Source organism: Penicillium coprophilum (assembly GCF_028826855.1).
Source record: "Penicillium coprophilum strain IBT 35676 chromosome Unknown utg000006l_segment0_segment0, whole genome shotgun sequence".
Lineage (NCBI taxonomy): Eukaryota > Fungi > Ascomycota > Eurotiomycetes > Eurotiales > Aspergillaceae > Penicillium > Penicillium coprophilum.
Window position 1 is genome coordinate 2967381 of NW_026622725.1, and position 27226 is coordinate 2994606.

The following is a 27226-nucleotide window of genomic DNA, read 5'->3' on the forward strand; positions in this document are numbered from 1 at the left end:
AGGTGTCGTACAGTCTCTGCGTAACCCATCGTGTGAATCCGGCCAGGAACCGGCAAGTTAGGTGTATAACTAGCTGTGATTCCCGCATATGGCAAGGTTATGCACACCATTTTTAAACTGAGTGGACTTTTCGAGCCAAACGTAAGTTCAACATATCAAGACTTTAAGAATCAAACGTCTGATCTAAAAAGCTGCTTCAAAGTTGTCATCTAGTCTACTCGTGCAAACGAAGATACCAGAAAGTCTTCCTCTCTACCTGTCCGAACATGCGCTGCCTATGGAAAATTTTTAGTTGGCCGAAACGGCAGAAATCCGAGGACGATGATCAACTGGCATTGGAGACTTTTGACAGAGTGACTCTGTTCCAGTCATTAGAAGGCCCTCGGCTCAGTGGGATCCAGGATATTCAACCGACGGCCGGTCTTCAAGAGCGCTATGTTAGATTCGGAATCGGAGGTGCTGGCAATATGCGCAAGTCCTGCTTCCCTTCCCTGAGCGCTTTTATGCCCTCAAATTTACTGGATCCTTTTCTTGCTGACATGATAAATATGAACAGAGTTATTTCCCATAACGGACGAGAAATAAGACTGAGTTCGCATTGAACGATGTCAAGATTTGATTTGACATCAAGATCATGCATACATGTTAGAATGACATACAGATTCACATCATGTGAAGCTGCAAAGCGTAGCAGAGCGTAATAGAATGTGACAGAGCGTAAAAGACATCTTACTTTGAGCTGCAAAAGAATAGAAGGAGAATAATGGTGTCAAGACTTTGTCAACCATCCAATCCCTCACCCATCGCTCACACTATCAATTGCGACGCAATTGCTGTCACAAGGCGCAAGAAGGGCGCCCGCCCTGAGGCGAACACCTCCGAAAAGCTGAAAAAAAGCCCAATGCCTAAACCTGGAGCGACAGAGCCTTGCCCCGAAAGAAGCTCGATCAACTTAGAAATTTAGCGACATGGACCCCGCAGAATTCGACCAGAATTCTGGCGCGAAGCAGATGGCCACGGCCCCGCTATGCCTCCCATATACCTCTGACAGCGAAAGTGAAGGGGTACATACCACCCGATTTGACCATGTAGGTGGCCACGAGATGCAAGATGATCAGAACGGACTTGCACTGATGTGAGTTCGGTTCTTTCAATAGGAAAGCCTATCTCATCAGCAAGAAGACTGTAGGACAAACAAACTGTGATAGAGAAACCCTCATCATCTTGTTCGAAGAATATTGCGAAATATATTGTTTCTAGAGCTAGACGACTTTGAAAGCTGGCGCCGAGTAGCAAACGAAATAATTATGTATGTTAGTCTCTCTGTTTCTCAACTGTTGATTCCCTCTAGTACATAGTGGGCGCTATGTATGTGGGTTTCTATTAGTTCGTTTATCCATAGTGGCCGACCTAGAAGCCAGAAAAACTGGAGTCATGACAGGTATCCTAAACACTGTCTGAAGATAAACAGTTGCCCTCGATCATATGTTTCATGCTCGCCTGAGTACAGCCTTATGTTTTCATGTGTTGTTCAGCAGACCATGAAGCCCTAGTTCCAGCCACTTATACCAGCAAGGGAGAAAAATAGTTCCAAAACCACGCTACATCATTGATTTGCGACCATTGAGGATATTTGGACACGCCCTGCTTTTATATTGCGTATAGTAGCTATCTAGGATAGTAATTGTTGGCAATTATTGCCTTGAGGCTCCAGCGTAGAGCTTGTAAGGGGAACCGAGGCAGAGTCCAGATTGTCACCTCGTAGTTCTACGGGGTTCGACAGGAACGTACAGCGTTATAGCTATGACGATTACCATGGATATTATTGTTGAAATTGGTTCATTGAAACACATGCTTGTCTAGTGTGAGACCTAGTGAGACTTTGAGAGATGGGAAAAGGGCCAAGCTTTAGGCTACAGATGTGCTGGTGATCGGGCCGCGAAACAACTCGACCATTTCCTAATTGTTCCTCGAATTTTGATTTGGTGTAATTTCAAGTGTGGTTATCAAATCAATAGTGTCTGACTTGACAATCCCTATTTTCATTCATCCCTATTGGCTTGTTAGGTGCAAATCTCAGTGTGGTGGCTGGGGAGGCTGGGAGACGTCACCCAGCACTATGACCGACAAAATCTCGCTGGGCAGCTATTGCTGGTCCTCAAAAAATCCCTTCGCATCTCAAGGGCGAGGTCAAGGAATGCTTCTGGATTAATTGCCGTTCCGCGTGGGATCAATATCCGCATTCCTGGCCCAGCATGACGGACCCGACGAGAAACTTCAGCCTGCGCAACGTTAATAGTACGTACATATAAGAATCCCCGCCCCGTTGCCTTTTGAATTACAGAAATTGCACAGCTTTCGGAACTCTCAAGTCAACTGACTCCTATATAGCAAGTAAACCGCAACTTGCTCGGACAGAGTCTCAACGATCCGCAGCTGCATCAGACGACTACTATTCATTCTCAGATCGAGCTCTATCTAGTACTGAGAGTCTAGCAACAGTCATGCAATTTAGAACTGCAGACTCTCATGCACCATCACCCGCCATGTCGCAAACACGGCTTGCCCAAGAAGATCTTGAGTCCCAGCGCCCCCCAACATCCAGCACGGTCCGGTTCGCAGGAGACAGACCGGCTAATATCAGTCCCACATCCGACGCGTCAAGATCAGAGGGAACTTCTCGCAGATCACCCAGTGACTACCCTGGACCAGCTCCGACCCCAGGCCTTGATGACTCCCCATACGTCCGGTTTGCAATCGACCAGATCACCCAAGACAGAGCTCGAGGGATTCAAAGGAATGACTCTATTTCCACCACCACGACAAGTGACTACCCAAACGATAGGCTAGTATGGGATGAGGGACTCGGTTATTTCACCCGCACCCGCACCCCCATTCGACATGACACTCCACCAGCGAGACCTTCATATACATCTCCTTCACCACAAGCTTTGCCGCAAAGGCCAATGTCAGTGGACCCCGAGTCCTTTATGGCCGTCGATGCGCCAGAGCAGAGTTTGCTATATCCTCCTCTTGATTACTTGCCTCTTGCCCTGCGACCCTGGGCTTTGGCGCTCATGATATTTTGTTGTTTGCTCATGACGGCTGGTATAATCTTTTGCAATATTTGGTCCCGCGGTGAGGAAGGATTATGGAACTACGCGCGTCAAGGTGGTTCGAGGTATTTTGTGCTTCAATTCCTTCCACAGATTGTTGCTGCACCCATCATCATCTGGTCATTTGTCATTCAGGCTGCAGTATATCGCATAGCACCTTTTTCTATGATGTCAGCTGAGCGCCAGCAAGGCCTGGTAATGCACCGCCTGCCCATCTTGTCAAAAAACTTCATCTTCCCTGATTTCTCCCATTTCCGACACGGTGAGGCCTTGTTCGGAATCTCTCTGTTCACGATTTGGCTTTCAAATTTCTTTGCCATCCCTCTCCTCAGTTGTCTCTTCCAGGCAAAGTACTATATCATTGACGGGCAGGGTGTCTGGAGATGGGCTTCGGTTCAATCGGTGGGCTGGACATTGGTTGGGTTGTATGGTGTTCTGACACTCGGCCTGATCATGCTATTTGTCCGTTTCGTCAGCGGCTGGTCTGGGTTGATGTGGGATCCCACCAGCCTGGCAGATTTGATCTCGATCATCCAGCGATCAAACATTCTTCACGATTTTGAGCACTCCGAGACAGTCCCCTCAGTTCGAGAATCGCTTGATCCCCGCATCCTTCGACTGGGCTATTGGAAGCTCTCAAGCAAAACCGAGATATTCTACGGAATTGGTGAAGTGGACGCTCCTGTGCGCACCCCATCTCTCCACCAGAATGGTAAGAACCGAGAGAACCAGCCACATGGACTTGCCAAGGTTTGCTTTGATGTTGAGCACAACGGTGCATTCGCCAATGACTCGAACGGTAACCACCTCTACTCGGCAACCGCCCGTTACCGTTGGACACCTTGGTTCCTACGTAAAGTCTCGGTATTTATTTGGATTGCCATTGTCTTCGCCCTCTTCATCGCTTTCGTGGCTGTTAGTTTTATCAATCACGCCATTGAGGGCGGGTTCCCTCCCAAGCTCCCAACACTCCCATCGACAAGTGCATTCTCATCCTCGAATTTCCTATACAGCTTCCTACCAGCCCTCATTGGCAATGTTCTCTTCCTTTCTTGGCAACCGGTTGACGTATACTTCCGAGCTCTCCAGCCATATGCCGAGCTCTCATCCCCCAGCGGCGCATCTGCCGAAAAGAGCCTTCTGCTCTCTTACCCATCCTCCTACCCAATCCAAGTCACTATCCAGGCCATCTTCAACCGTCATTTCAAAGTGGCCTGGATCTCTCTCATGAGCCTACTATCCCTCGCCATCCCCATTCTCGCCGGGGGCGTCTTTATCGCCCTTTGGTATCCCTCTCAGGACGATATCCGCATTTCGGCCTTTTTGCCCGCATTCTACGCTTTAATTGCTGCCTGTGGCCTATATGCCGCGTCATTTGTGGCAATTTGGCCGGGTCGTGGTCGCTATCTCCCACACGACATCTCCACCTTGGCCGATCTGATGAGTTATATTTATCAGTCCCCTCTTCTGTCCGATAAGATCCTGCGCGAGCCGAGAAGCAAGACTGACCTCGTCACTCGTCTTATCATTGCGCCGCCCTCTGAGCGCGATATGCCTCTGTACGGCTTTGGCATTTATGTCGGTCGTGATGGTAAGGAGCATCTTGGTATCGATCGCTTCCATCGGCCTGGTCGCACTGATATGCTCATTACCACGGGCACTATGAAATAATCTGCTTGACGAACTTTTTGATGGCACCTTCTGTGATGTTTTATGTGATTGACATTTTTTATGAGTATAGTATATTGATGATCGTTTGGAAGCGCGCCGAATTATGAACATATGAAAATGATTTTGGAATGTCTTTGATGGTTTTCGGTTTGGACTATTGTTGTTCGGAACGTTGCATTTTTGGCGTTTTTGCTTACTTTAGATATCATTCTGATTCAGTATTTTGGATTGGCGTTGTGCTTTGCTGATACATAGAAGATAATTCGTTCCCTGACAGCCTGAATCTACAGTTTCCCTATGAAGTACTCGCATATGGAAAGCATAGAGTTCATCACTCAAATAAAATGGATGTTTCAAACACCCTGGAAATCCATTTTCGCCATTGCTTACCACAGAAGCTGGTTGGACTTCGGCTTAGGTGATTCTTCCCTTGATTCAAGTCAAAATGTCCCTCGAACTTTTGTACAAGATGAAAGAACTTGTCTTGTACGTACCGGATACGAGGTTCTGTCATATACTCCGCGTTCCGCCCTGTACTATCGCAATTGCTGTATATCAAGCTTGTTCAATGAGATATCCGAGTCAGCCTATGATCTAGCCCTAAAAGCTCTTATCGCTCGGTCTCATATACGAGATAACCCTACGTTGCCTCATGTCATTCTAACAGGCGTATGTTTATTTAATAGCAACGCTGTTGTTTCACAGAAAAATGAGTCCAATTTCCACCAGATCGCTGTCATGTCAACGCGTTCAAACTCCTCGGTGGAAAAACCGGTCACGTGCAGGGGATCTGCAATATCTCCGCCTCCGCACGGATTTCAAAGCTTCGTTCAGGACAACAGCAGACGAATTTCCTAGATACAGTGTGTATTGACTCACCCTTGAGGGAAGCCATACCCAGTCATTTTCTCCATTGGATTTTCACACTCTCAATCCTTCGGCAATCTTCCTTTTCCAGCCCCATTCAGCTCTGTTTCCACATTCGCATCAACAACCACCCAGCCCTCGTCTTCACAGACACCGCGCATAGCAATGGTCTCATTATTCGGTTGGGGCTCCAGCCCAAAACCCGAGTCAAGCCAGCCAACTCCTCAAGAAACGCCAAAACCCGATGAACCCGCAACCCCCGCACCACCAGCACAAACACAATTAGCGCAGCCAGCCTCGCCCCAAACAAACACAAACCTCAAACTGTTCTTTGGAGGAATGACTTTCTTCGCGCTCTCGGTATGGGTCACCCGTCGCGCGTTCCATAAGAAACGCATCTCCTGCATCCCGCCTTTCTACACAAGCTCGATATACCATAAGCCCCACTCGAACTCTGCGGGTGATGCGTTCGAGGCTCTGAATCTGGCTACCCTCAATGTGATCTCGTTTGGCTTGATGGCTGGTGGTGCGGTCGGGTATGCTTTGAATATCAATGGGCTTGAGGATATGCGGAGATTTGTGCGGAATGGTTTGCAAGGCGGTAGTGATACACCTGTGAAGAGTGATGAGGAGCTCGAGCAGGAAGTCACTGAGTGGGTTGCTAAGATCCTTGGTGACAAGTTTGAGAAGCAGTTGGAAAAGGAGAAGATGAAGAGGGGAATTCGGGAGGATCAGGTTGATCAGGATACTAAGGCGAAGTGAACTGATTGAGGGACTTGATTTTCCAAATACTCACACATACCAACTATACTCTACTCATGATTTGATACCATCTGTACATTATGCATTCACTGGGCGTTACTTGCCGCTTACAATGGAAAGACACCCGGACGGGTGCTTGCAAAATTACTTGTACAAAGTTCATTACATGTCATTATTTTACATTTAATGTGCCACACAGTTGTGACACACAAGGCGAGCATCAGATATTCCCCCCCCCTTTCACTCTCACTTCACATCCCCTCAGAAATCAACCACTCCCTACCCCCTCCACCGTAATGATAAATTCAACCGTCCTGATAATCAGGAACGGTCCATCTCCTCGTAGCGCTGGCGTGCGGCGTCCTTGGTCTTCTCCAGGAACTCGTCGTAACGACCCCTGGTGTTTCGACCAGCCTCCTCAGTTGCCTCACCCAGTCGACCTCCCTGAGCACCCAGTCCCACACCCTGGGCATAAATTTCAGTAGGAATCGGCGCGGTCACACCGGTTCCTTGAGCGCCGAGGCCAGATCCTTCGGACCAGCCCATCTTGCTTAGAAGAGTAGCACCGATCGAGGAAGTCTGTGCGGGTGTCTCGTCTTCCTCTTCTGGCTCGGGGGCTCTCTGACGAGCATTGAAATTATCACCGAACGCCTTACGACGCTCTTTGGCGCGGTCTCGGTATTCAGGAGGCGCCTGTGCGATACCTGCCATTTTCAGCTGCTCCAAGCCCCACTCGATAGCATCTTCTTTGGTCAATTCTTCGCGGTGGTAGTCACTCATGCGATCATGTATGAGGACCTCTACGGCTGTATCAAATTGTTGGAAGCACAAGAGGCACCAGTTCCGCTTGAGGTCTGCGAAGGATCGAGGTGTTGGAGGGATGGAATAGTCTGCCTCAAGCTTGTCACGATATTCGTCTTTGCTGCCTTCGTAATTTGGAGAGTGCAGAGGTATGACACCATAGGTCATCATCCAGCATACGCCGCGTTGCCTCAGGAAGAGATCCTTCAGATTTTCCCTGTGGATGTCGCTTTCGCGCTCGTGATATTTGAGATGTTCCTCATCCTTAAGATATTGCATGCACAAGAAGCAGCAGATTTTCTTGAAGTCTGCAAATGACGGAGCCGTTGGATCATCCGTTTTAGTTGCCGCGACTACTGAGCTCGAGCTCTCCGGAGGATTTCCAGCAGTATCTTTCTCGGTCCCATGTAGCTCTGCTTGGCGGTCACTCCAGAATTTCAGCTGAGTTGGCATTGCAAGTTTCTTGGCATGCGCAGTAGTGGTGGCATCGGCTTTTCGCTTTTTTCCTTTATCGGAGTCCTTGGTTCCTTTAGATTGGGCATCTCCATGATTAGAGGTTGGCATGTGAGCAGCGGCATCGTCTTCCGGGGTTGACAGCACGAGTTCGGTCACGTATGCTGCGTCGTCCCAGTACATCAACTGCAGCGAGGGGTTATTGGATGGGGTGAATGTGTAATAGCTAGGACCAGATGAGGGGTTCATGACTGGAACAAACACTCCGCCATGAATGTAAGTGACCAACACCGGCTTCGAGGAAATGGTAAATTTTTCGAAAGACTTGAGCCGCGTCATTGCAGCTTGTGCATCCTGAACAGCCAAGGGTTAGACATGAAGATAATAGAAGATATGAAGGGAATAAGCGTACATTAATCCCTGCAAACTCTGCAAATCCGTAACGCCAGCTTGCATTGGTTTCGCGATCACGTACAAGGAGCACACGACGGAGAGAGCCTTCGCGCGCTCCCAAGTTGCTGTCGCCAGTCGTCGAGGCTACTTTCGATCCTTTCTTTTGATTGTCAGGGACGCTCTCATTATTTCCAGATGGCCGATACAGCTTGGAAACTCCTTTTGCAAGAAGTTCTTCTGTAACAGACGCCTCCAAACCACGGATCAGGAGGAACTGGGAAGGCTGGTTCTCAGGAGCAACATCATTGTCACCATCATTAGCTATCTTGAGAGCCGGAACTCCAGGGTGGCCGATAGGATCCATATCTGCTTGCATGGTGATAGACAGTTAGAGATGGGAAAAGGGGTGGTGAGGGGTGGTGAAGGTATACGTACTGGGTCGTGGTGTACCGCACTTGAAACAATGTGAGCGTGTGGAGAAGTTGAGAACGAAACACTGATTTTGTCAGCGCAGACCAATAGATAATTCTAGGTTCCTTCCGCGTAGAAAGGCAGCGTCCCCCGGCGCTACCGCGTGGACTTACCTTCCTACAATTCCAATCACTTGCACCTTTTGCACGAGTTCGGTCTTCCCTTTCGCGGCTGTAAGCAATGCGCACTTTGGTGCTTTTCTCATTGGGACCATAAAGGAATATGGAAGGTTGGTTGCGTTCGTAGAACGCGCGTGATGCATCAATCGAAGAAAATCGTAGGTAGCCTATTTGCCGCGACACCTCTGTTGATAAAATAAGACGTTAAAACAATTGACTTTCTTCAGAACTGGCCGCGGCTATCACATACTGGTCTGTCGGTCACGAATGACCCGAATATCTTCCAGGCCCTCGGCACGAATGGCACTGAGTTCAGATGAGATCTAAATTCATAAATGACCGCATTGTCAGCATTTGTTCTCTACGGCGCATATATCTGAGTGCCTGGTCCGCTTGATCCAGGCACTGATTTGATAACTCACATCGCTTTCCGTCATGTTTACTGGAAGTCCCTCCATCATGAGTTCTCGGCTGACCTGTACCACATTGGACTGTCCACTTTGGCTTCGATTGCCGCTTTCGCTTCGGTAGCCCTCTCGGTCACGGTCTTTGTATGTGTTTCTGCCTCTATGGGGAGATGAACGCGAATTCCGACGCCGATAATCATCTCGATCATTGCTTCGGTAGCCTTGTCCATATTCTCGGTCTCTCGAGTACTCGAGTCTGCTATCGGCAGCTAGTCTTCCAGAAGGCGAGCGTGCACGATCTTTATCCATCAATTCAAATTCAATTGATGTTAGTCACATTTCAATACCACGTGCAGGACTTTCTCATGGGACAAAGATATCTCTGGGCTGGTACCCGTGGACACCATCGACGTGCGGGGAGAAGCTTACCTGGCGATCGAGATCGTGATCGATCATCATACATGCGACCATCGCGATCACTACGCGAAGGAAAGGGTCGACGAGTTGGTCCCGAAGGAAAGTTATCGTTCCGATACGGAGGAGCCATGTCTGAGCATGGGATTTGAAAGGAGCATGAGCAACAAAGTGTCGAACACCAGATGGAGAAGAAAGAGGATGAGGACCTTAAGTTACGATTACGGATTAGCTACGATAACGATAAGCCCAGTATCGGGTATCTCCAATCCGAGTTTCGGAGTATCTCGGAATATCCATGTTCCGGTTCTATCCGGATTATCTATATTCCGGACCCGATAGTCATCTATGTACTCCGTACTCCGTACTCCACACCTACAAGGAAGCCGTGAAGGTACAAAATCCTATGAATAATCTTTGAAATTCGGGACACTGCAAAAGTGTTGACACCTCTTCTTCTACCGCACTCCCAATCGATCGTATTGCCAGCCCTGGTCATCTTTTAATTGATACCAAATGGGCAGAACATAGGGTGCTAAAACTTTGCGGTGTCACTGAGTGACTGGACTTAACACGCATGGTACGTCTTTGGTGCTTCTTCAAGGCGCTTTGAACTAGACGTTACCATCTAGATCACCTCTACTCTATCAGCAAGCCCCTGAGTCAGTGTGGGTAAACTCGCTCAAATTTGCACTCATTCAGTTTGAGAGTAATAGAATTTGATCAGTACACTGTATGTTTATTTGATCCGTCGTAGAAACTGTAGAGTAGAGGAGCTTCTATATGATCTATATCATCAACTGAGGAAGTATACAAATAATATCCAACTCCATACTTTGTGTAGTATCCTAAAGTACGTATGTACCCTATGCCCTGTATCGAATGATGCTAACTTGCGGAAGTATCAAAACGAATATCCCGACGTGGTCTGCCAAGAACCCCTCCCGCCCAGTTGCATCATCTATGGCCTTTACGGAGTCCTGTGGAGACGATCCACTGAGATCCTCGGCTTCTGATTCAATGTAAACACCCAAGGTGCATTCCAACTACCCTTGGCAAGTATCTCGGGCCGACACATCAATCACTAAGAGCACCGATGATTCTCCGCATCTGCCCCGCGGTGGGATGAGGATGAACGATTGGTTATGCTCCAAGTGTCCTTGACAACACAGCAAATGATATATATATGTACTGCTGCAAATCCTAAATCCTCTCCTATTCTCCTCCGAATATCCTAAATTCTCTAAATCGCCATCCTACCACTATGGCTACCCCGGGAAATTCCAACCACCGTGCCTGGTGGAAAGAGAGTTCCGTATACCAAATCTGGCCTGCTTCTTTCAAAGATTCAAATAATGATGGTATCGGCGATATCCCCGGCATCATCTCCGAGCTGGACTACATCAAGAACCTCGCCGTAGATATCGTCTGGCTGTGTCCATCGTACAAATCGCCGCAGGTGGACATGGGCTATGACATCTCCGACTACTACAGCATCGCCGATGAATATGGCACCGTTGAAGATGTCGAGAAATTGATTGCCGGCTGCCACCAGCGAGGTTTGAAACTCTTGATGGATTTGGTCGTCAACCATACTAGTGATCAGCATGAATGGTTCAAGCAGTCACGCAGCTCAAAGGATAACGAGTACCGTGACTGGTATATCTGGAAGCCCGCCAAATACGATGAGCAAGGCAACCGTCACCCTCCCAACAACTGGGTTTCTCATTTCCAGGGTATGTGTTTTGTTCTCGTTGGTGAATTCCCTCTAATCCAAACTCTACTCTAGGAAGCGCCTGGCAATGGGATGAATTGACTCAAGAATACTACCTACACCTATACGCCGTTGAGCAGCCCGACCTCAACTGGGAACACCCACCCGTCCGCAAAGCAGTTCATGATATCATGCGGTTCTGGCTCGACAAGGGCTGTGACGGGTTCCGTATGGACGTGATCAACTTCATTAGCAAGGAGCAGAGCTTCCCTGATGGACCCATCAAGGACCCGCGCACTCCCTGGCAGTGGGGTGACAAGTGGTACGCCAATGGTCCGCGCTTGCATGAGTACCTCCAGGGTCTTGGTAAGATCCTCAAGGAGTACGATGCCTTCAGTGTGGGCGAGATGCCATTCGTCACCGACGAGAAAGAGGTGCTCCGTGCGGTACAGTTTGACCGCAATGAAATCAATATGATTTTCAACTTCGAACATGTCGACATTGATCACGGCAAATATGACAAGTTTGAACCTGGTAGCTGGGAACTCACGGATTTGAAGGACTTCTTTGAGCGTTGGCAGACGTTCATGTATGACAATGATGGTTGGAATGCGCTCTACTGGGAGAATCATGACCAGCCGCGTTCTATTGATCGCTACACAAATGCTAGTGAGGAGCATCGACTGGTCGCATCTAAGATGTTGGCTACTGCTCTGGCATTGCAGGCTGGTACTCCGTTTGTTTACCAAGGACAAGAACTCGGAACCAGAAATGTACCCAAATCGTGGGGCATTGAAGAATACAAAGATATTGATTGTCTGAATCACTGGAAAAGGTAACTTTCTTCACCCCATTCTTGTGGATAGTGGCTGACTATATGAATTCTATAGAATACCCAAGGATGACACCGCTGCGCAAGCAATTGCTTTGCAAGAATATCAGAAGAAGTCACGCGACAACGGACGCACTCCGGTCCAGTGGTCAGCTGCTGAGAATGCCGGTTTCACTGGTCCTGGCGTCAAGCCCTGGATGTCTGTGAACACCGACTACGTGCGTGTCAACGCCGAAGCAGAAGTCAAGGATCCCAACTCAACATATCATTATTGGGCGACTGTTCTGAAACTTCGTAAGAAGTACCTTGATGTCTTTGTTTATGGAAATTTCACCCTTTTGGACAAACCAAGCCAAGAGGTATTTGCGTATACTCGCCAGTATGGCGACCAAAAGATCTTAGTTCTATGTCACTGGACAGAGAAGACTCTGGAGTGGGATGCAACCAGCAACGGTATCACTGGCGTGAAGCAGGTCTTACTAAACACTTATGAAGGTATCGAGTTAGCTGCCGATCGGTTCTCTGGTGAGAAGTGGGCACTTCGCCCATATGAGGCTGTGGTGTTGCTTCTGTGATATATATATACATGAGATCTGTAGTTGGCTACAAGCCACTTTCTCCATGAATTGTACCTAGATTGTTTTCTCCAATGAAGTGATATGAATACAAGCCCATCCAATATAACCTGAGTCATAGAACAAACGCCAATCCCATACCAAAGTTATCAACTGTGCAGACCGGGGCTCTTATCGACTCCCCGCAGCAGATAAGCATCGAGGGGCCGAGTAGTCTGTCAACTCCAAATTGAAGTCCAATTCCCTACCCATTTCACCTCACAAACCCAAGACAAAATGGCATCAGAACCACAATCCTCAGAATCAACTCCGGTTCCAGCCCACCTCGACCCAAAAACCTACCCACGCACTCACCACAACCCAACCCAAAACATTCACATTACCCTAACCTACGAAACTCTGGACCCAAACACCTACCTATCGCAAACCGCTTCCCCAGCAGCAGGCGCCAATACACTTTTCCTTGGTACAACGCGCGACACCTTCGAAGGCCGCTCCGTCTCGCAGCTCAGCTACACAACTTACCCGCCTCTAGCGCTAAAGACGCTAGCGGGGATCGCAGAGGCAGCCGTGAAGACGCATCGACTTGAGGGTGTAAGTATTGCGCATAGACTCGGGACTGTGCCGATCGGGGAAGCTTCGATTGCGATTGCTGTTAGTGCAGGTCACCGAGGTGCGGCGTGGAGAGCGGGTGAGGAGGTGCTCGAGGCTTGTAAGGAGAAGGCGGAGATCTGGAAGAGGGAAGAGTTTGTTGATGGGGGGATGGAGTGGAGGGCTAATGCGGATCGGGATGCGGAGGGAAAGGCTGTGGGGACGGGGGTTGTGTAGGGGTTTGTTTAGGTTGGGGTTTGATGAACTTGGCTGGTCAGTAGTTCTCCTGGTTTCAGTTTGTGGACAATGCTGATCGGATCTTTTACAGGTGTCACCTAAAACAGAATTGGTCACTCGGGCTTCTTGGTTTTTTTTGCTTCGGACCGAGTTTGGCCAGGAGTATACGAGCAATGAGCACGAAAAAAAGAGCATTGGGAACGCGGTTCCAGCTGAGTAGGGTATTCAGATATTCGAATGACTATATTGTACAATTTGCATACACACGTCTAGCGCAAGACACTTACTCCGTCTTGAGTGGCTTTCCCTCCCTCTTCCAGTCATTGATGTGCTCCAAGATCACCTTGGATGCAGAGTCGGGGGTATCCTGGCGGCCGATACACTCAACGAAGTCATTGTCGGGGTCTATAACAAATGGTTAGCATACTGAAACTGAATACCCAGGTTATAGCAATTTATCAGTCCACACTCACCCATCAAGTAGAAGTAGATACTGTGATCGACGAGGTAGTCCTCGCCGGGCTTCACGTCCTTGGGAGTACTGAAGTAGACACGGTACTGCTTGCAGACGTGCTTGACCTGCTCGTACGTGCCAGTCAGGCCGATGATGCCGGGGTGGAATTCCTTCAGATACTCGCGCAGCACCTCGGGCGTGTCACGGACGGGATCGCAAGTAATGAAAACAGGCATGAAGAGCTTCTCATCTCCGGTAGCGGCCTTGACCTTCTCGATGATCTCGGCCATCTTATCCAGCTCATCGGGGCAGATGTCGGGGCAGTGAGTGAAGCCGAAATAGACCTGAAAAAACCAAGCGAAACGTGTCAGCAAACAAAGCTTGCCAGTGTATGAAATCCATTGGTTATCCTCCGTTCCTTGTCCGAGTAACTCACAAAGCTGTATTTGCCCTTCAGGTCCTCCGCTGTAAACTCTTTCCCGTCAAGATCCTTCAAGATGAACGGACCGCCAACCTTCGGCTTGCCAACTCCCTTGCTCATCTCCGTCATGCGCTTGCGCTCAAGGCGGGCCTTCTCAACCCGGAAGTAGAGCATCATACCGGCACCGGTCAGCACGAATAGCAGTGCGGCCTTCCATGAGAATGGGCCGGTCGAGTTACGCTGGCGCATCTGGCCCATTGTCTTAGGGCCAGCTCGGAAGGCGGAAGTTGAGAACTGGTTCTGTGTGGAGATCATGGTGCGCATGGTTTGGTCGCATCGTGGGCGCTGTGCTTGGGTGTAGGCTCGGCATGATGCGGTGTTGTTTCGGAGAAGAGGAAGGATGCGTTGTGTTGGGATGGATTCAATGGCAATATTGCGCGTGGCTCGGGCCAAGAGACCATTTGCCAATCTCATGGGAGAAGCCATTTTGAGTGTTGCGAAGTGGTTGGGGAGAGGGAAGATTACCAATTGCCAACTACGGGAATTCGAGAATCTCCAGATCGACGGCCCAATTAAGTTTAGGGTGTCTGCCTCAGGCGCCAATCCACTATCGGAGATGCAATTACTTATGTCCAGTCACTGTATAAATTGTTAGGAAAGTGGATACAGAAATACAGTGACTTGAACACCATTGATCGGGCCCCTACATTTTCGATACCAAGTGATTTAACAATAATCAACAAAGGGGGTTTTGAATTCCAAGGGTTGTTTAATAGCATGGATGTCAGATTTTTTAGCTCCATAGAACCTAGCTTCCACAACTCTCCAATCTATCTCACATTACACTATGCACATTGACGTTGTCTCTCTTTATAACGATTAATGTGAGATATAGATTGGAGATTGAAGAAGCTAAGCTGTGAATTAAGAAATTTGACAAGACGGATAAGAAAGCTAAAAGTTAAGACGATGAGTTCTGATTTGGCTACTAGCATCAGTGGGGAGAAAGAGAAGGAAAAATCACGATGGATTCAATTTAGCAAAAGCAGGGTATCTATATCCTCGAGACTAGCAAGCAAATAAGCCTGAAAAATCAAGTATTAACGGGATGATTCAACCAGTTGTGGCAGTCTTCAAGCCTCCTTATACCTCAATCCACTAAAATCATTGAGGGTCAAATCACTAAAGCTATTGATAGCCTATCAAACCAAACAAAGCCCAAAATTGCGAGAACTACACGCAGCTAAGGATAGGTTTATGTAATACTGAGCATGGAGTGAAGGGGCGAGATCGGATTCTTTAAGTGTTAGGCTAGTTGCTACTCAGTTACTGGGTGCTAATTGCTAGGTGCCAACGATACAAAAATAAAATACGAAGTCAAGGAGACTTGCAAATTGAAGATAAGAATCAACCATGCTAACTTACTGCTAGGAAGAATCGTCTCAAGGTCAATTTCGCTCCACTAAAACAGCAAGATCATAATGACAACGATGACTGGCACCAAGAGGGCTGGCTCAGTCACCTGAGACCAATGGCAGCCTTTGTAAAGAAAAAAAGTCATATAGAGCGGCCGCCGAATTGTAGCGGCAAAGACTAAACATACTCTGGCCGGATTCTGAAGTTTCTCTCGAACTAACCTTATGGAATATTCAGAGAAGTTCTCTGGATTTATGCCTTTTACCGTGCTCTAGTGGTAGTTCTCAGCTATATATCACAAGAGACGTTCAAGTTTAGCTATACAGGCACTTGAAACCCCATTATAAAAACAACTGCAGTCATATTTTATTGGAAAATTTTCGACATCGTCGCACACAAAGTGGGTTTTCAAACAAGCCAAAGACCAGTAGGAAATCCCTAAAATAGCTGTAAAATCAGCAGCGCATATCATCGTAACCTCTATAGATTCTCATTTTGTGAGAAAGAGAGTTCAACCAGTCGTCTATATCACATCAGATGCCGCTCTCTCAAACAAGCTCTTAAACATCATTAGGGAACACATGAGGGTTCTTAAGAGTCTTGGGAGTAGAGCGAACTTTGTTCCCAATGAGATGGTCAAAGGCAGGCGAGTGCTCAACACGAGGACTCATATCCTTCAAATCCCACAAGTAACCAAGAGTCTTCAGCACCGAGGTAGCACTGTAAGCGGATGATTCACCGGTAGCGGGGTTGGTACCGTATCCCTCGACGTGGCCCTTAGGGGTATAAGGAGACAGCAGCCAGGTGGGGATACGACCACCGAGACGATCGAAGCTGAAAGTGTATTGGCTGCCATCGTATGCCTTCTCGGTGTAGGTCTTCTCGTCGGGGCGGACGGCAAGCGGGGGGCGACGTGGTCGAAGAATCCACCAGTCTCGTCAAAGGTAATGAGGAGGAGGGTCTTTTCCCATTGAGGGCCGGTGCGGACGGCGTCGTAGATTTGCTTGAGCAGGACCTCGCCGTAGGAGACGTTGCCGGAGGGGTGCATGGAGTTGGTGTTGGCACCACAGCAAGATGGGTTGATGTAGGAGAGCTGAGGAAGAACGCCTAGGTAGGCATCTTGGTAGAAGTTCTCGAGAGGAACGACGTTCTTTTTGGCGTTTTTGGCGGTCCAGTCGAAGAACATGGCATCGGGAAGGAAGGCGCCGTTGGTGCCATCGTAATTGAGCCATGAGATGCCCTTCTCGGAGGCAGCCTGGAAGATGCTGGTGGTGGGGATGGCGGAGACATCGAAGTCTTTGTCGTTCTTGCCGTGCCCATCGGTGACACCTGCGACTGCGCAGAGACGGTTGGGGTTGGTTGGCTGGTTGATGGTTAATTTGATGTCTTTGGCTAGGTTGGAAGATGGAGGGTACTTACACCAGGGACACAAGAGTGCCAGTTGTTGAAGGTGGTGAATTCATCGACCATGTCAACGATAGTGGGAATCTGGTCCTCAGAGTAGTATCCCATGACCTCATCGACTGCTCGCTGGGCAGAGATCTTGGGGTACTTGAGCATATGGCGGTTGACGAAGCCCGACAGGTTGGCAGTCAAAGAGCCATTGGCAATGGCTGCATTGTCAGGGCTGTACTGGCCATAGAGCTCGAAGTTGGTACCGGTGAGCGAGTGGTCAGGATCATTGAGAACCGAGTCATAGTTCTTGTGCTGGCTGGGCCACTTCTTGCTCTGGGGGTTTTGGACATCCTCCTGATTATAGAAAGGGCCATTGTTGACAACATTGTCCAACCCCTTCTTCTTGATACCACCCAGAATGTTGTCGAATCCACGATTTTCCAGAAGGATCCAGACAACATTCTCGATCTTGTCCTTCATATTGGCAATGGACTCCTTCGAGCCAGACTTGTAACCGAACGGCTCGCTTGAGTGCTTGCTCCTATCCACAGCCGCACCAAGGGCCGCGCCGGACAGGCCGAGCAAGGAAATGAGAGCAGTGCTCTTCATTGTGCCAGAAGATGATGTGGTAAAGAGAGTTGGATTGAATTGAGGATGATGATCATTTCCTTGGTAGTTGCAGGCCTTTTATACCTCTTTCCCTGCATTATATGTGCATTAGTAGAGGTGATGGAGGGATATACAGGCTGGAATTGGGTGCCAGAGCAAATGAAACGTCGCCGTCTCTGGCACATGTTCAATCTATGAACTTTCATCGGTCGATCAGCATGTCAAATGGTAAGAATGGCTCATCAACCCGTGTAGTATGTGGGGATAAAACATCTCGGATGCCGGTAGTCTCAGGATACTGACAATTCCCATCTCGAGATTGGACACTCCGTCCGGAAAGATTCCTTAGGGCATGGGAAGTATAGGTGGGTCTACTACAGAAGTGGTTAGCCCGGTACACCAATCACATCATGCACTAATGCACTTTAATATATGCCAAGTCACCAATCACCTTTCATACTTTCCGCATGCTCTCAAAATAATCCCAAGACCCTTTGACTCCATGTGGATGTTATCCGGGAGTCGGAATGAGAAACGCTTACTATACTTGTATACCTCTTAAACGGGAAATTCACGGAAAATGAGAGATCCATATGACACTGCACGTGGCATAGAAAGGATAGAAGAGTCGAGAAAATGAAGTGGGGAGTCTGAGATTTGCAAATAAGTCTAACCTCTACCTAGGAGAATCCCTCGGGCATCGAAGTACTCAACCAACCCCTCAATAGACGGACCCTCAAAAACGCCTGCAATATATTGGTCAGGTCGAATCAAGTAAACAGCATTCCTAATCAGTCCAACTCTGGCGTATTGGTCGTGCCAGGGGAAGACAAAAACCTCCACACTCATCTTCCGGGCCCACTCCTCAAATTGCGGTAAAGAGTCCCCATAGATATGGAGCTGCCAGCAAATCCCTCGCAGGGTGGAAAAATTGTCCACCTGGCTGATTTCAGCCCACGGGGGACGATCACCAGGCTGTATGGTCCCTTGTCCAGGCTGACAAAGACTGCTGCCCCTGTAGTTGCAAATGAGCTGAGAAGCGCCTCGGAAGATTCTGGTCCGGGCAAAATCAAATTTCACAAGTAGCGGCACAAGATACGGAATCAGCCAATTTCGAAGAAGGTATGGGAAGAATCCTTTCGATGTCAGCGTTGTAAAACCCGTGTCCGTAGATTTGACGATCATCATGGCGAAGGAGCGGCGTTCGGATTCATATGATTCCAACAGTTGGTGTTTTGCTTCCTCGGTCATGTTCATCTGTTTCAGGACCGTCGCTAATTTCCATGCTAGGTTGATCGAGTCCATAATTCCGGTGTTCATACCCTGCCCGCCAACTGGACTGTGGATGTGAGCCGCATCCCCAACAAGGAACGCACGATTGCTGCAGAATCTTTCGGCCACTCGGTGATGGCTGCGGTAGGTGGAGAACCAGTTGACCTTTGTAATTTCCAGATCCATCGCTTGCATGATTTTGGGTCGAACATCTTCAAACGTGATCTGGTGCTCATGCCCGGATGATTCACAGTTGCCATCGCCATCCTTATCTGGGATCAGGATACCAACCAACCGTGCATGACCTGCTTTTTTGTAAGGAACTATCAGGTTGAAAGTATCGTCTGTGAAGACCACATTCCCTTCGCCGTTGAAGAATTTCTCGCTTTTGCCTTCAATGTCAGCGATGTAGAACATCGGTTTGTATGTTTCGCCCTCGAATTTGGCACCAATCCCGTGACGAACAGCTGAATGTGCTCCGTCACACCCAACTATGTACGACGCCTCATGTGTGGTTGAGATCCCATCCGTCTCGCGGAACAAGGTGGCAGTAATGCTTGACCCGTGGTCCACAAAGCCTTGCAACTTCGACCCGCGTTCAACATGGATGCCGATGTCATTCAGTCGTTTTTCTAACATTCTTTCGTGGTCGTCTTGTGGTATACTCAGCATAAAGGAATACGGAGTCAACTCGCGACCGAAGTCTTCTAGCGAAATGTGTGCTTTGTGTTGTGAACCAATCCAGAGATTTGTCGCTGGCAGCTTGTACCCAAGTGCCAGCAAGTCTTCGGCCAATCCAAGCTGCCTATACAGCTCTATTATGCGTGCGTGAACAACTATCGCTCTTGAATCTTTCGCTGGAGCCTCTGCCTGGTCGAAAATGTGAACGTTGACACCTTGATGGTGGAGCCATAGAGCAAGGACAAGACCAGTTGGGCCTGCTCCGACGATGAGAACATCTGTTTTTGGTTTCATCTTTGGAAGTATCTTCGGAGCGAAATATGTAGGTTGAATTAATGTATCAAGGAAAGAATTTCGTGGTCGAAAGAGGATTGCAGGTAGGAAATTGGTGATCATACATCCAAAGTCTGCACTATAGGGAACTGACTTGCTTTAAATAAGATCTTGACCAGATACCATCGCGCTGTTAAATGAATTCACTCCAAAAGCCAAGGCTGATCACCAGTTCTCGGCCGTTTAATCGCCGACCCCGAGATTTGGGGAGGCCAAGACCTCCAGACGGCATCGGAGCGTCGCTTGCCGATCGGCACGAGACTCCAACGCGCCCCGATGTTGGGGTATACCTGTATTCTTGTATCTTGAATGCGATGAATTCCTGTCACACCGGATTTGCCACAAATAGTAGCGTGAGCGCGTTTTGAGTCATTGACACCGTCGGAAATAATGCTTGGCTCACGACAGATAAATTGAATCGTCTGTAAAAGATGATTGGAAATTACTGAGGAGATTGTCCCATTCATTCCAATCCTTCGGACTATCACCAAGCATTAATCCAAAGTTTTCGGCCTCCACCCCAAACTGTGAAATAGCATATTCCTGCCTAGGTTGATCTTGTGGAATAGCACCGCGGTCAACAGGTGGGAAGTTCTCATCTTCCTCTTGCGGGCCAGAGACTCCTGCTGCATTAGCTAACAATGATGCAACGATAGCTGGACATGGGGTTGGTGTGCAATGATTGAGGTTACATTCTTCAATATAAGTCCGCCAGGTCTTGACAATCAAGTTTTGAATAGCCATGTGAAGAGGTGTCGGGCCATTCTTGCTCATCGCCTTGATATGCCCAGAATACACATTTCCAATCAATTGCCAGACTTTACTTTTCTCTTTGGAATCAGTCCGGTGCTGCATCTCCGAGAGCATAAATATTATAGCGTCCCACGGCATATGGTTCACCATGTGCCACATGAATTTCCGTACGACTTGATTGTTCTGGGCGTAGTCAGCATATTCCGTCATCTTGAGGGAATTCTCGAAGATGACGTTTCTCTCTGCTTCGGAGATCCGAATACTAGGATCCTGGTATTGACGAGGATGGTGTGCCATCATCCGGGTATAGTACATAGCCGAACGCACCATCATTGTCGTTGCCATGTGCAGCGGGATGGATTGATCGCAGTGCCGGAGGAACTTCTCATCCAAATGTGCTTCAAGTTCATTGATGGTCTTGTCCTTTTCCTTCAAGGGCATCGCCGATGATGATAAAAAAGCCCATGGCCCAGTATTGGACGCATCAATTTGGTTTGACAAACGAGAGAGCCATGTTCCGAATGCACTGCGAGCCAGCACGAACATCATTTCTGTCGGCCCCGGCTTTTCGCAGGCTGGCTCGGTCATGCGAGGATCGAGGTCGCTATCGTTTGCATTCATTGGTGGTTGGACATCAATTGTGGCTGGGAGCGGCGTTGGTGCAACACCACAGAACTGCGCAGATGTGGCGTCTATGATCATGAGCTGGAACCAAATGCGACGTCGCATCTCAGTCTCGAATACCGAAAGTCCATGTGCAGACCCGTCACGGTGAATTCCAATTCGTTGAGCGATTCTTACGGCAATGCCACATAATGTCCAAATAGTATGAGGGTCAGAGAAGGAACGCATGCAGAGCTACCGAAACACAGTTAAATGATGTTAAACCTTGTCAAAGGAAGGTGAACACACGAGGTATAGCATAAACGCTTGGAGAACAACTGAGCTTGATGTACGAAGAAGCAATGCATTCTTGAAAGCGAGTTGGGCTCCTCGTCTGCACTTTGATAGGAGAGTTTTCCTGCTTTCTCCAAATGATTTTTCGACATCTTCTGCTTGCATGGAAACCAAAGCTATGCAGTATATTGCGAACATCAATGCCTCGAATTCCCGGCTTACTTTTGGCAGATCACTCATGGCTTCCAAAATCTGTTGTTGCACGGTTGGAGCATGTATAATCTTGGTCAGAGGGTTCACATTCTCGAGAAATGCCTGCCACAACTTGAAGATATTCAGAGAGTTCGGGTGGAGCTTTGTGAGAACATCTCTTGATGCAGATGTCGAGAGTATCACATAATCGTCGCTTACATCCTGGCCAAAGTTATCGGTATCACCGGTATCACTATCCGATCTATCGCCCAGTACATCTGCTGCATTTGGGAGCTGCCAAAGATGGTCAGAATCGCAGGACACAAACATCGGAAGACACTTACTTCATTGCTGACAGTCGTCCAAAGATTGCTGGTGTGCAAGTCAGAATTCCGGCATTAGACCAATCACAGCGCAACTTACTTGTCGAGATAGATGGAATTGCCACCTTTCATGATCATCCGCCCAGATCCACTTTTTCTTGTTTCAGTTTGTTGCTTGTCTCCAGCATTTCGATTCTGAGTGGCAGAGGTGTTTCCATCAAATGTCGTGCTGCGTCTAGAACATTTTTCGCGTTCTCGAGATACACTTTCATTGGTTTCCCGGTCCCTCTTGCGACGAGGCGCTGGTGGAGCACGGTAGATACATTCCACATTTGCCTTTGCGCAATTTGAACAGGGGGTACTGGGATCTTGTCTATCGCATTTGACCTTTCGATTGTGACAGACCACGCATGCAAACGATGCGGATTGTTTTGATGGCGAGTTTGTTGCCTGGCCACCATTCAAGGAGCTATTCAGACTTGGGCTGTTCATTGCAGCAGCGCACTTTTTAAAAAAATCAAGGTCCAGCTAGGTATAAATGACTGGCATGTTAAGTACAACCTAACTAGAAGGAGAGGAAACGACACAAATCGGAAAGGCGGTGCCGTGACACTTTTGCGCCTTATGTATCAGGCCTATATCAGGCATCAACTCAGGCACCACTCAGGCACCCACTCCACTTTCGGTTCCAAGTTTCAAATTTGCTTAATTTCAAGGGCAGAGACCTCGGGATTCTTAGGTAAAATCGGCGAACACTCGTATTTTTGAAGTACCCAGAGGCTGTGTTTGTGGAATCTTCAATCTTGTTCCGTCTACAGTCCGGGCACCAAGGGCCCAATCCATCTCTTTCTATTATCCATTTGTCTTCTTTACGAGCTATTTCATGGTAAATATTCCAAATATACAGACCAAATCTTGGATATTTCCGGTGATTCATCATATTTATGAACCATGACGCATTTTCTCGATCGAGTCCGAACTGTCCTTCGGGGAGGTAAACGAGGCTGCTCAATGTCAACTGTGCCCAAAGCTTCGGGATGGACGCGACTCCCATCTCATGTCTTTGTTGCGATCCTCGCATCTTGTGAGCTGAAGGATATTGGTTCTTTATCTCTTTCGTGTCGAGCACTACACGACCGGGTTTTGAAGCTGGAATTTGCCATAGCATGGGCATACATTCAACTTCGAAAACAGATGCGTCATCAAAGCCATTACATTCATGGCACCCTGTCGCCGGGTGACGACATTTCCTTCATCTCCGAACTATTCCCCCTCCACCTCCTGAGTATAGCATTGGCGTGGCTCATGATAACGCCGGATACTCTCTGGGATATCTCGGTGATCTGAAACGATGCTGGAATACTTGCATCCGACTCTCGTACCACCTGGCTGATCATGTGGTTGAACATCATCTGGAGACCGATCCAATAGCTAAAGTTTTGTGGTCGTCTTCCAAGACCGAGAAAGAAGTTGTCTTCAGTAAAGCCGTGGCTTCGTTGCAAGCCAAGCTTTTGTACCCGATGTGCGGCCCCACTTTTTATTTTTCTTGCAAGCGCACTGACTCGAATATAGAGCCTACGCAATTTTCTTCTTGGAAACGTCTGCATCTCCTGACTCTGACTCGGATAATTCGCTGTATCATAAAATGATGAAGGTTGCTTCTATTGAAAGACAACAATCAATTCTTCAAAATGCACCTTTCGACGATATGCATGTATTTCTGTCGACCCACCACTGCATGCAGCTTCTATTTTCGACTGTCCAGCGCTTGATGGGCCCTGAAATCTCCCATTCTACCGCTGAAAGCTGGGTCAGTCTCCTTCTCACCACTTCAACCATGGAGAGGATAGTCAAATTTTTTGTCTCCATCGCAAAGGATGACCAAAGAAAGCAAAAAGGCGAACATGATTCCACGTGGTCTCATAGAAAGGAGTTTTTGTGGGCGATGCGACGAGATTTGAACGATTACATGGCCTCTTTCAGTGATCATGGCGAACAACTAACCATCGAGCCAAAGCTTAACCATGTCTGGTTCCACGCAGCATGCAAAGAGATGGACCGACGAGGAGCAATTCCGCATACTGTCAAGGATACAGAAGTGCACGTTCTCCATGGGTCTGTTGTGAAATTGGAATGTGATTACTGTTATGATTGTTTTGACGAATAAGAGCTCAGGGCAATCATTTGGCACTTTGTTGCAATTGTGAATAGTACCAATCAAATCATTATTGAATGAATCAACACAATTACCTACATGTGTACTCCGTAAGTAGCAAATGAGCATGTCAACAAACTTCTATACATCGGGCTATGCGCTAAACCTCTTTCGGTCGGCTTCCGGCAGTTCGGACGCGCCGAGCACACAACCCCAGACTTCAACCAGGCTCCCTCTTCCCCTTGAGTACTGGATTTATATGCTTTGATTCCGAAATTCCGTTCAAACTTCCGAAGCCAACATGTCTGCAGTGAGTTTTCCGGGATAACAACAAAGTGAAACACATACGCTGTTTCTGAAACATACTAGCAGCTCAGCTAATCATTTACCAGTGCGATCTATGTCATACTCGGAAGGTATAATCATTCGTTTCTCGCATTCTATCCTTTGATACTCTAATACTCATCCGGAGTCAATTTAGGTGAAATGCGATCGCCAGGATCCTTGTATGAACTGCACCGATGCAGGGGTAGACTGTCTTCGCAATCGCCAGGCACGGGTTCATAGACCCCGGGTCTCTCGGTAGGTGAATATGTTCCACGTCTTCAGAATCAACAGCTAAGAATCCCGAGATTGGAAACATTGACCCAAAGATTAGCGAAGCTGGAAGAATCAAGGAATAAAGAGGGGGCATACTTCCCAACAAGTCATCACACCGCTAGCAGCACATCTTCGTCGCCTTCAGCCAATTTGACAAGTATTAGCGAAGTGCTCAATGAAAAGCAGAAGCGATATCGAGCATATGATCTCCATGACCCAACTTCCCTGCAGCCACCATCAAGTAAGCATCGCAAGTCTCAGACTGTGTCGCACCAAAATGTTCACCAGGCACATTCTCCTGGCTCAACACATCATGCTAGTGAGGCCAGAGAATACATTGAGCATGAACTCCAATGTAACCCAGCTCTGTCAAAAGACAGACGCAGTGCCCTTGAATCAGCGCGCAAATTCGTCAGCCAGCTGTCCAATCCGACTTTACATTGGCAGGAGACTGCGGCAACGCATGATATGGATGTTCAAGAAAGCCTGGAACCCCCTACTCTCACACCGGAATTGCTCTACATGATGCTACCTGGTAAGTCACCCAGGGTGGGGCAGATGTCAATGATACTGATCACTATAGGACCTGATAAGAAAACAAACTCCCAGGGAACAATCATTTGGCCTGATCACATCTCCGACAAAGTTCTAGAGCAAATGGGGCTTGCAATAATCGAGGGCACAGAATGTGAGCAAGTACTCCAACATTACCGAATGAATGTCTGGGTAAAGGCCATGGGTTGTATCTCAAAAATGGCCCCTCTGGTTGCGAGCAAGCCTTTGCGGAATCATTTCCGGTCACTCAAAAAGAGGTATGAGGCTGCTGCCATCGAAATTTTGAATCAAATTCCGCTGGCAGCTGAACCTAGTCTTCTTTTGCTTCAATCAATTATGTCTGCGGTATGTTTTCATCTCTTCGTGCGGCTCCGTATATATCGCCTCATATCTGATTCATGGCAGACCCGTTTGATGCAATATTTAGGAAACATGACACGCTGTTGGATGCTAACAGCACTAGCATCGAGAATGGTCGTTTCCTTGAACTACCACAATATCACAGATACCAGTCCTCGAACCGAGATAGAGGAAAATATCCATGCCTGTGTGTACACATGCTATTACTTTGACAAAACTCTCAGCCTGCTGCTCCTCCGACCACCGTCTCTACCGGATTTGAAAGTCAGACCAACGCAGTTGATTCACCTCGACCCCGACCTGCCAACATCTACCATGTTAACAGGCATAGTTGAATATTCTGAGTTGAAGAGTGCCCTGCTGAACATCTTGCTTGATACCAAGACAATAGAAGACACGGAGAAGGCTAATATACTTTCTGATCTTGTGGCGCGGGCACACACTATTCACTCCAATATGCAAATGGTAAGAGGGCGGGAGCATCGAATTCCCTAGCTTATACCTGCTAACTGGACTTCCAGTTTCGTCGTCGCCAAGAGCAGGAATTTTCACAATCATGGAGTTATCTCCGACGTGAATGGCTGTCAATGGACTTCAACTACTACTCAATTCTTACCACAATTATCCAGGCCCGATCGTCGGTACTCAAGTCGCGCTTGGTCTGCGAGAACTGTCTATACACAGCCCGGGAAGCTCTCACCACTCTCCGAGCTTTACAGGAAGCATTCTCAAACCGCATCAATTCTATCGACTCATATCCATATTTCCTTACCTGGTAAATAGCCATAAAACCATCTCTCAATAACCTGAACAGTCAAAGCTAATGACCTCTTGAATAGGACAATGCTGCTCTTCCCGTTAGCACCGTTCTTTGTCCTTTTTTGCAATGTGATCGCAACATCAAACGAGAGAGACTTCAATATGATCAAAAACATCACCGACGACCTACATCAATTCGCAGAGGCGAATGCCTCGATTGGCAAGCTGTACAGGCTATTCTCCAAATTCCTAGACCTGTGTGTGCCTTTGGTAAAAGGCAATTCTGAGCCATCCCGTTCAGAACAGCAAGCAGCTGCACTCGCTGATGCAAAGAAAGCTGGAAACACCGAAGGCCAGATTACCTCCTACACAGATCTGTTTGGCCGTGCTGCCAATCAGCCTTTGGTAGGTCTTCGGGACACAGATTCCACTGGAGGGGATTCCACTGCACCGCCCTCTGTGGAAGGATGGAATGACAGTCTGGTGTGGGAACTCTTTGATAATCAACCCTCGTTGGGGTGGGCGGAGTCAGAACTATGGAATGTGATGACGCAGTTTGATGCATGAAATATGTATGATGAAAATACTTGCTTTGGGCTCTTTCTGGAAGTGGTTCATGGTTATCCCA

General features: G+C 48.0%; 11 protein-coding genes across 11 annotated transcripts; 6 read left to right on the forward strand and 5 right to left on the reverse strand.

The window, feature by feature from the left end:
* Nucleotides 1-2255: 2255 nt before the first annotated feature.
* N7500_010092 (DUF3433 domain-containing protein) lies at nucleotides 2256-4787 on the forward strand (the record flags this gene model as incomplete). The annotated part of the gene is made up of 2 exons (XM_056681230.1): nucleotides 2256-2298; nucleotides 2392-4787. 2 exons carry the CDS (start codon nucleotides 2256-2258, stop codon nucleotides 4785-4787), a joined length of 2439 nt encoding a protein of 812 aa, XP_056528612.1.
* A 1032-nt stretch (nucleotides 4788-5819) lies between these two features.
* On the forward strand, nucleotides 5820-6416 carry N7500_010093 (uncharacterized protein; the record flags this gene model as incomplete). The annotated part of the gene is made up of 1 exon (XM_056681231.1): nucleotides 5820-6416. One exon carries the CDS (start codon nucleotides 5820-5822, stop codon nucleotides 6414-6416), a length of 597 nt encoding a protein of 198 aa, XP_056528613.1.
* Nucleotides 6417-6737: 321 nt separating this feature from the next.
* Nucleotides 6738-9607, reverse strand: N7500_010094 (putative G-patch domain protein; the record flags this gene model as incomplete). The annotated part of the gene is made up of 7 exons (XM_056681232.1): nucleotides 6738-8024; nucleotides 8083-8432; nucleotides 8499-8559; nucleotides 8648-8838; nucleotides 8904-8976; nucleotides 9076-9359; nucleotides 9490-9607. The coding sequence occupies 7 exons, from the start codon at nucleotides 9605-9607 to the stop codon at nucleotides 6738-6740; spliced, it is 2364 nt and encodes a 787-aa protein (XP_056528614.1).
* Nucleotides 9608-10738: 1131 nt separating this feature from the next.
* On the forward strand, nucleotides 10739-12595 carry N7500_010095 (glycoside hydrolase family 13 protein; the record flags this gene model as incomplete). The annotated part of the gene is made up of 3 exons (XM_056681233.1): nucleotides 10739-11210; nucleotides 11264-12023; nucleotides 12079-12595. The coding sequence occupies 3 exons, from the start codon at nucleotides 10739-10741 to the stop codon at nucleotides 12593-12595; spliced, it is 1749 nt and encodes a 582-aa protein (XP_056528615.1).
* A 276-nt stretch (nucleotides 12596-12871) lies between these two features.
* On the forward strand, nucleotides 12872-13423 carry N7500_010096 (molybdopterin synthase catalytic subunit; the record flags this gene model as incomplete). Its single annotated transcript, XM_056681234.1, has 1 exon — nucleotides 12872-13423. One exon carries the CDS (start codon nucleotides 12872-12874, stop codon nucleotides 13421-13423), a length of 552 nt encoding a protein of 183 aa, XP_056528616.1.
* A 283-nt stretch (nucleotides 13424-13706) lies between these two features.
* N7500_010097 (SCO family protein) lies at nucleotides 13707-14784 on the reverse strand (the record flags this gene model as incomplete). Its single annotated transcript, XM_056681235.1, has 3 exons — nucleotides 13707-13828; nucleotides 13897-14221; nucleotides 14314-14784. 3 exons carry the CDS (start codon nucleotides 14782-14784, stop codon nucleotides 13707-13709), a joined length of 918 nt encoding a protein of 305 aa, XP_056528617.1.
* A 1490-nt stretch (nucleotides 14785-16274) lies between these two features.
* Nucleotides 16275-17718, reverse strand: N7500_010098 (putative phosphatidylglycerol specific phospholipase C; the record flags this gene model as incomplete). The annotated part of the gene is made up of 3 exons (XM_056681236.1): nucleotides 16275-16592; nucleotides 16628-17077; nucleotides 17134-17718. The coding sequence occupies 3 exons, from the start codon at nucleotides 17716-17718 to the stop codon at nucleotides 16275-16277; spliced, it is 1353 nt and encodes a 450-aa protein (XP_056528618.1).
* Nucleotides 17719-18387: 669 nt separating this feature from the next.
* On the reverse strand, nucleotides 18388-19965 carry N7500_010099 (putative FAD binding monooxygenase; the record flags this gene model as incomplete). The annotated part of the gene is made up of 1 exon (XM_056681237.1): nucleotides 18388-19965. The coding sequence occupies one exon, from the start codon at nucleotides 19963-19965 to the stop codon at nucleotides 18388-18390; it is 1578 nt and encodes a 525-aa protein (XP_056528619.1).
* Nucleotides 19966-20403: 438 nt separating this feature from the next.
* N7500_010100 (Zn(II)2Cys6 transcription factor) lies at nucleotides 20404-22661 on the reverse strand (the record flags this gene model as incomplete). The annotated part of the gene is made up of 4 exons (XM_056681238.1): nucleotides 20404-21615; nucleotides 21670-22140; nucleotides 22191-22218; nucleotides 22270-22661. The coding sequence occupies 4 exons, from the start codon at nucleotides 22659-22661 to the stop codon at nucleotides 20404-20406; spliced, it is 2103 nt and encodes a 700-aa protein (XP_056528620.1).
* A 459-nt stretch (nucleotides 22662-23120) lies between these two features.
* N7500_010101 (uncharacterized protein) lies at nucleotides 23121-24336 on the forward strand (the record flags this gene model as incomplete). The annotated part of the gene is made up of 3 exons (XM_056681239.1): nucleotides 23121-23398; nucleotides 23461-23691; nucleotides 23742-24336. 3 exons carry the CDS (start codon nucleotides 23121-23123, stop codon nucleotides 24334-24336), a joined length of 1104 nt encoding a protein of 367 aa, XP_056528621.1.
* A 289-nt stretch (nucleotides 24337-24625) lies between these two features.
* N7500_010102 (fungal specific transcription factor domain-containing protein) lies at nucleotides 24626-27165 on the forward strand (the record flags this gene model as incomplete). The annotated part of the gene is made up of 7 exons (XM_056681240.1): nucleotides 24626-24634; nucleotides 24806-24906; nucleotides 24948-25459; nucleotides 25508-25824; nucleotides 25885-26304; nucleotides 26361-26614; nucleotides 26679-27165. 7 exons carry the CDS (start codon nucleotides 24626-24628, stop codon nucleotides 27163-27165), a joined length of 2100 nt encoding a protein of 699 aa, XP_056528622.1.
* Between the last annotated feature and the right edge of the window lie 61 nt (nucleotides 27166-27226).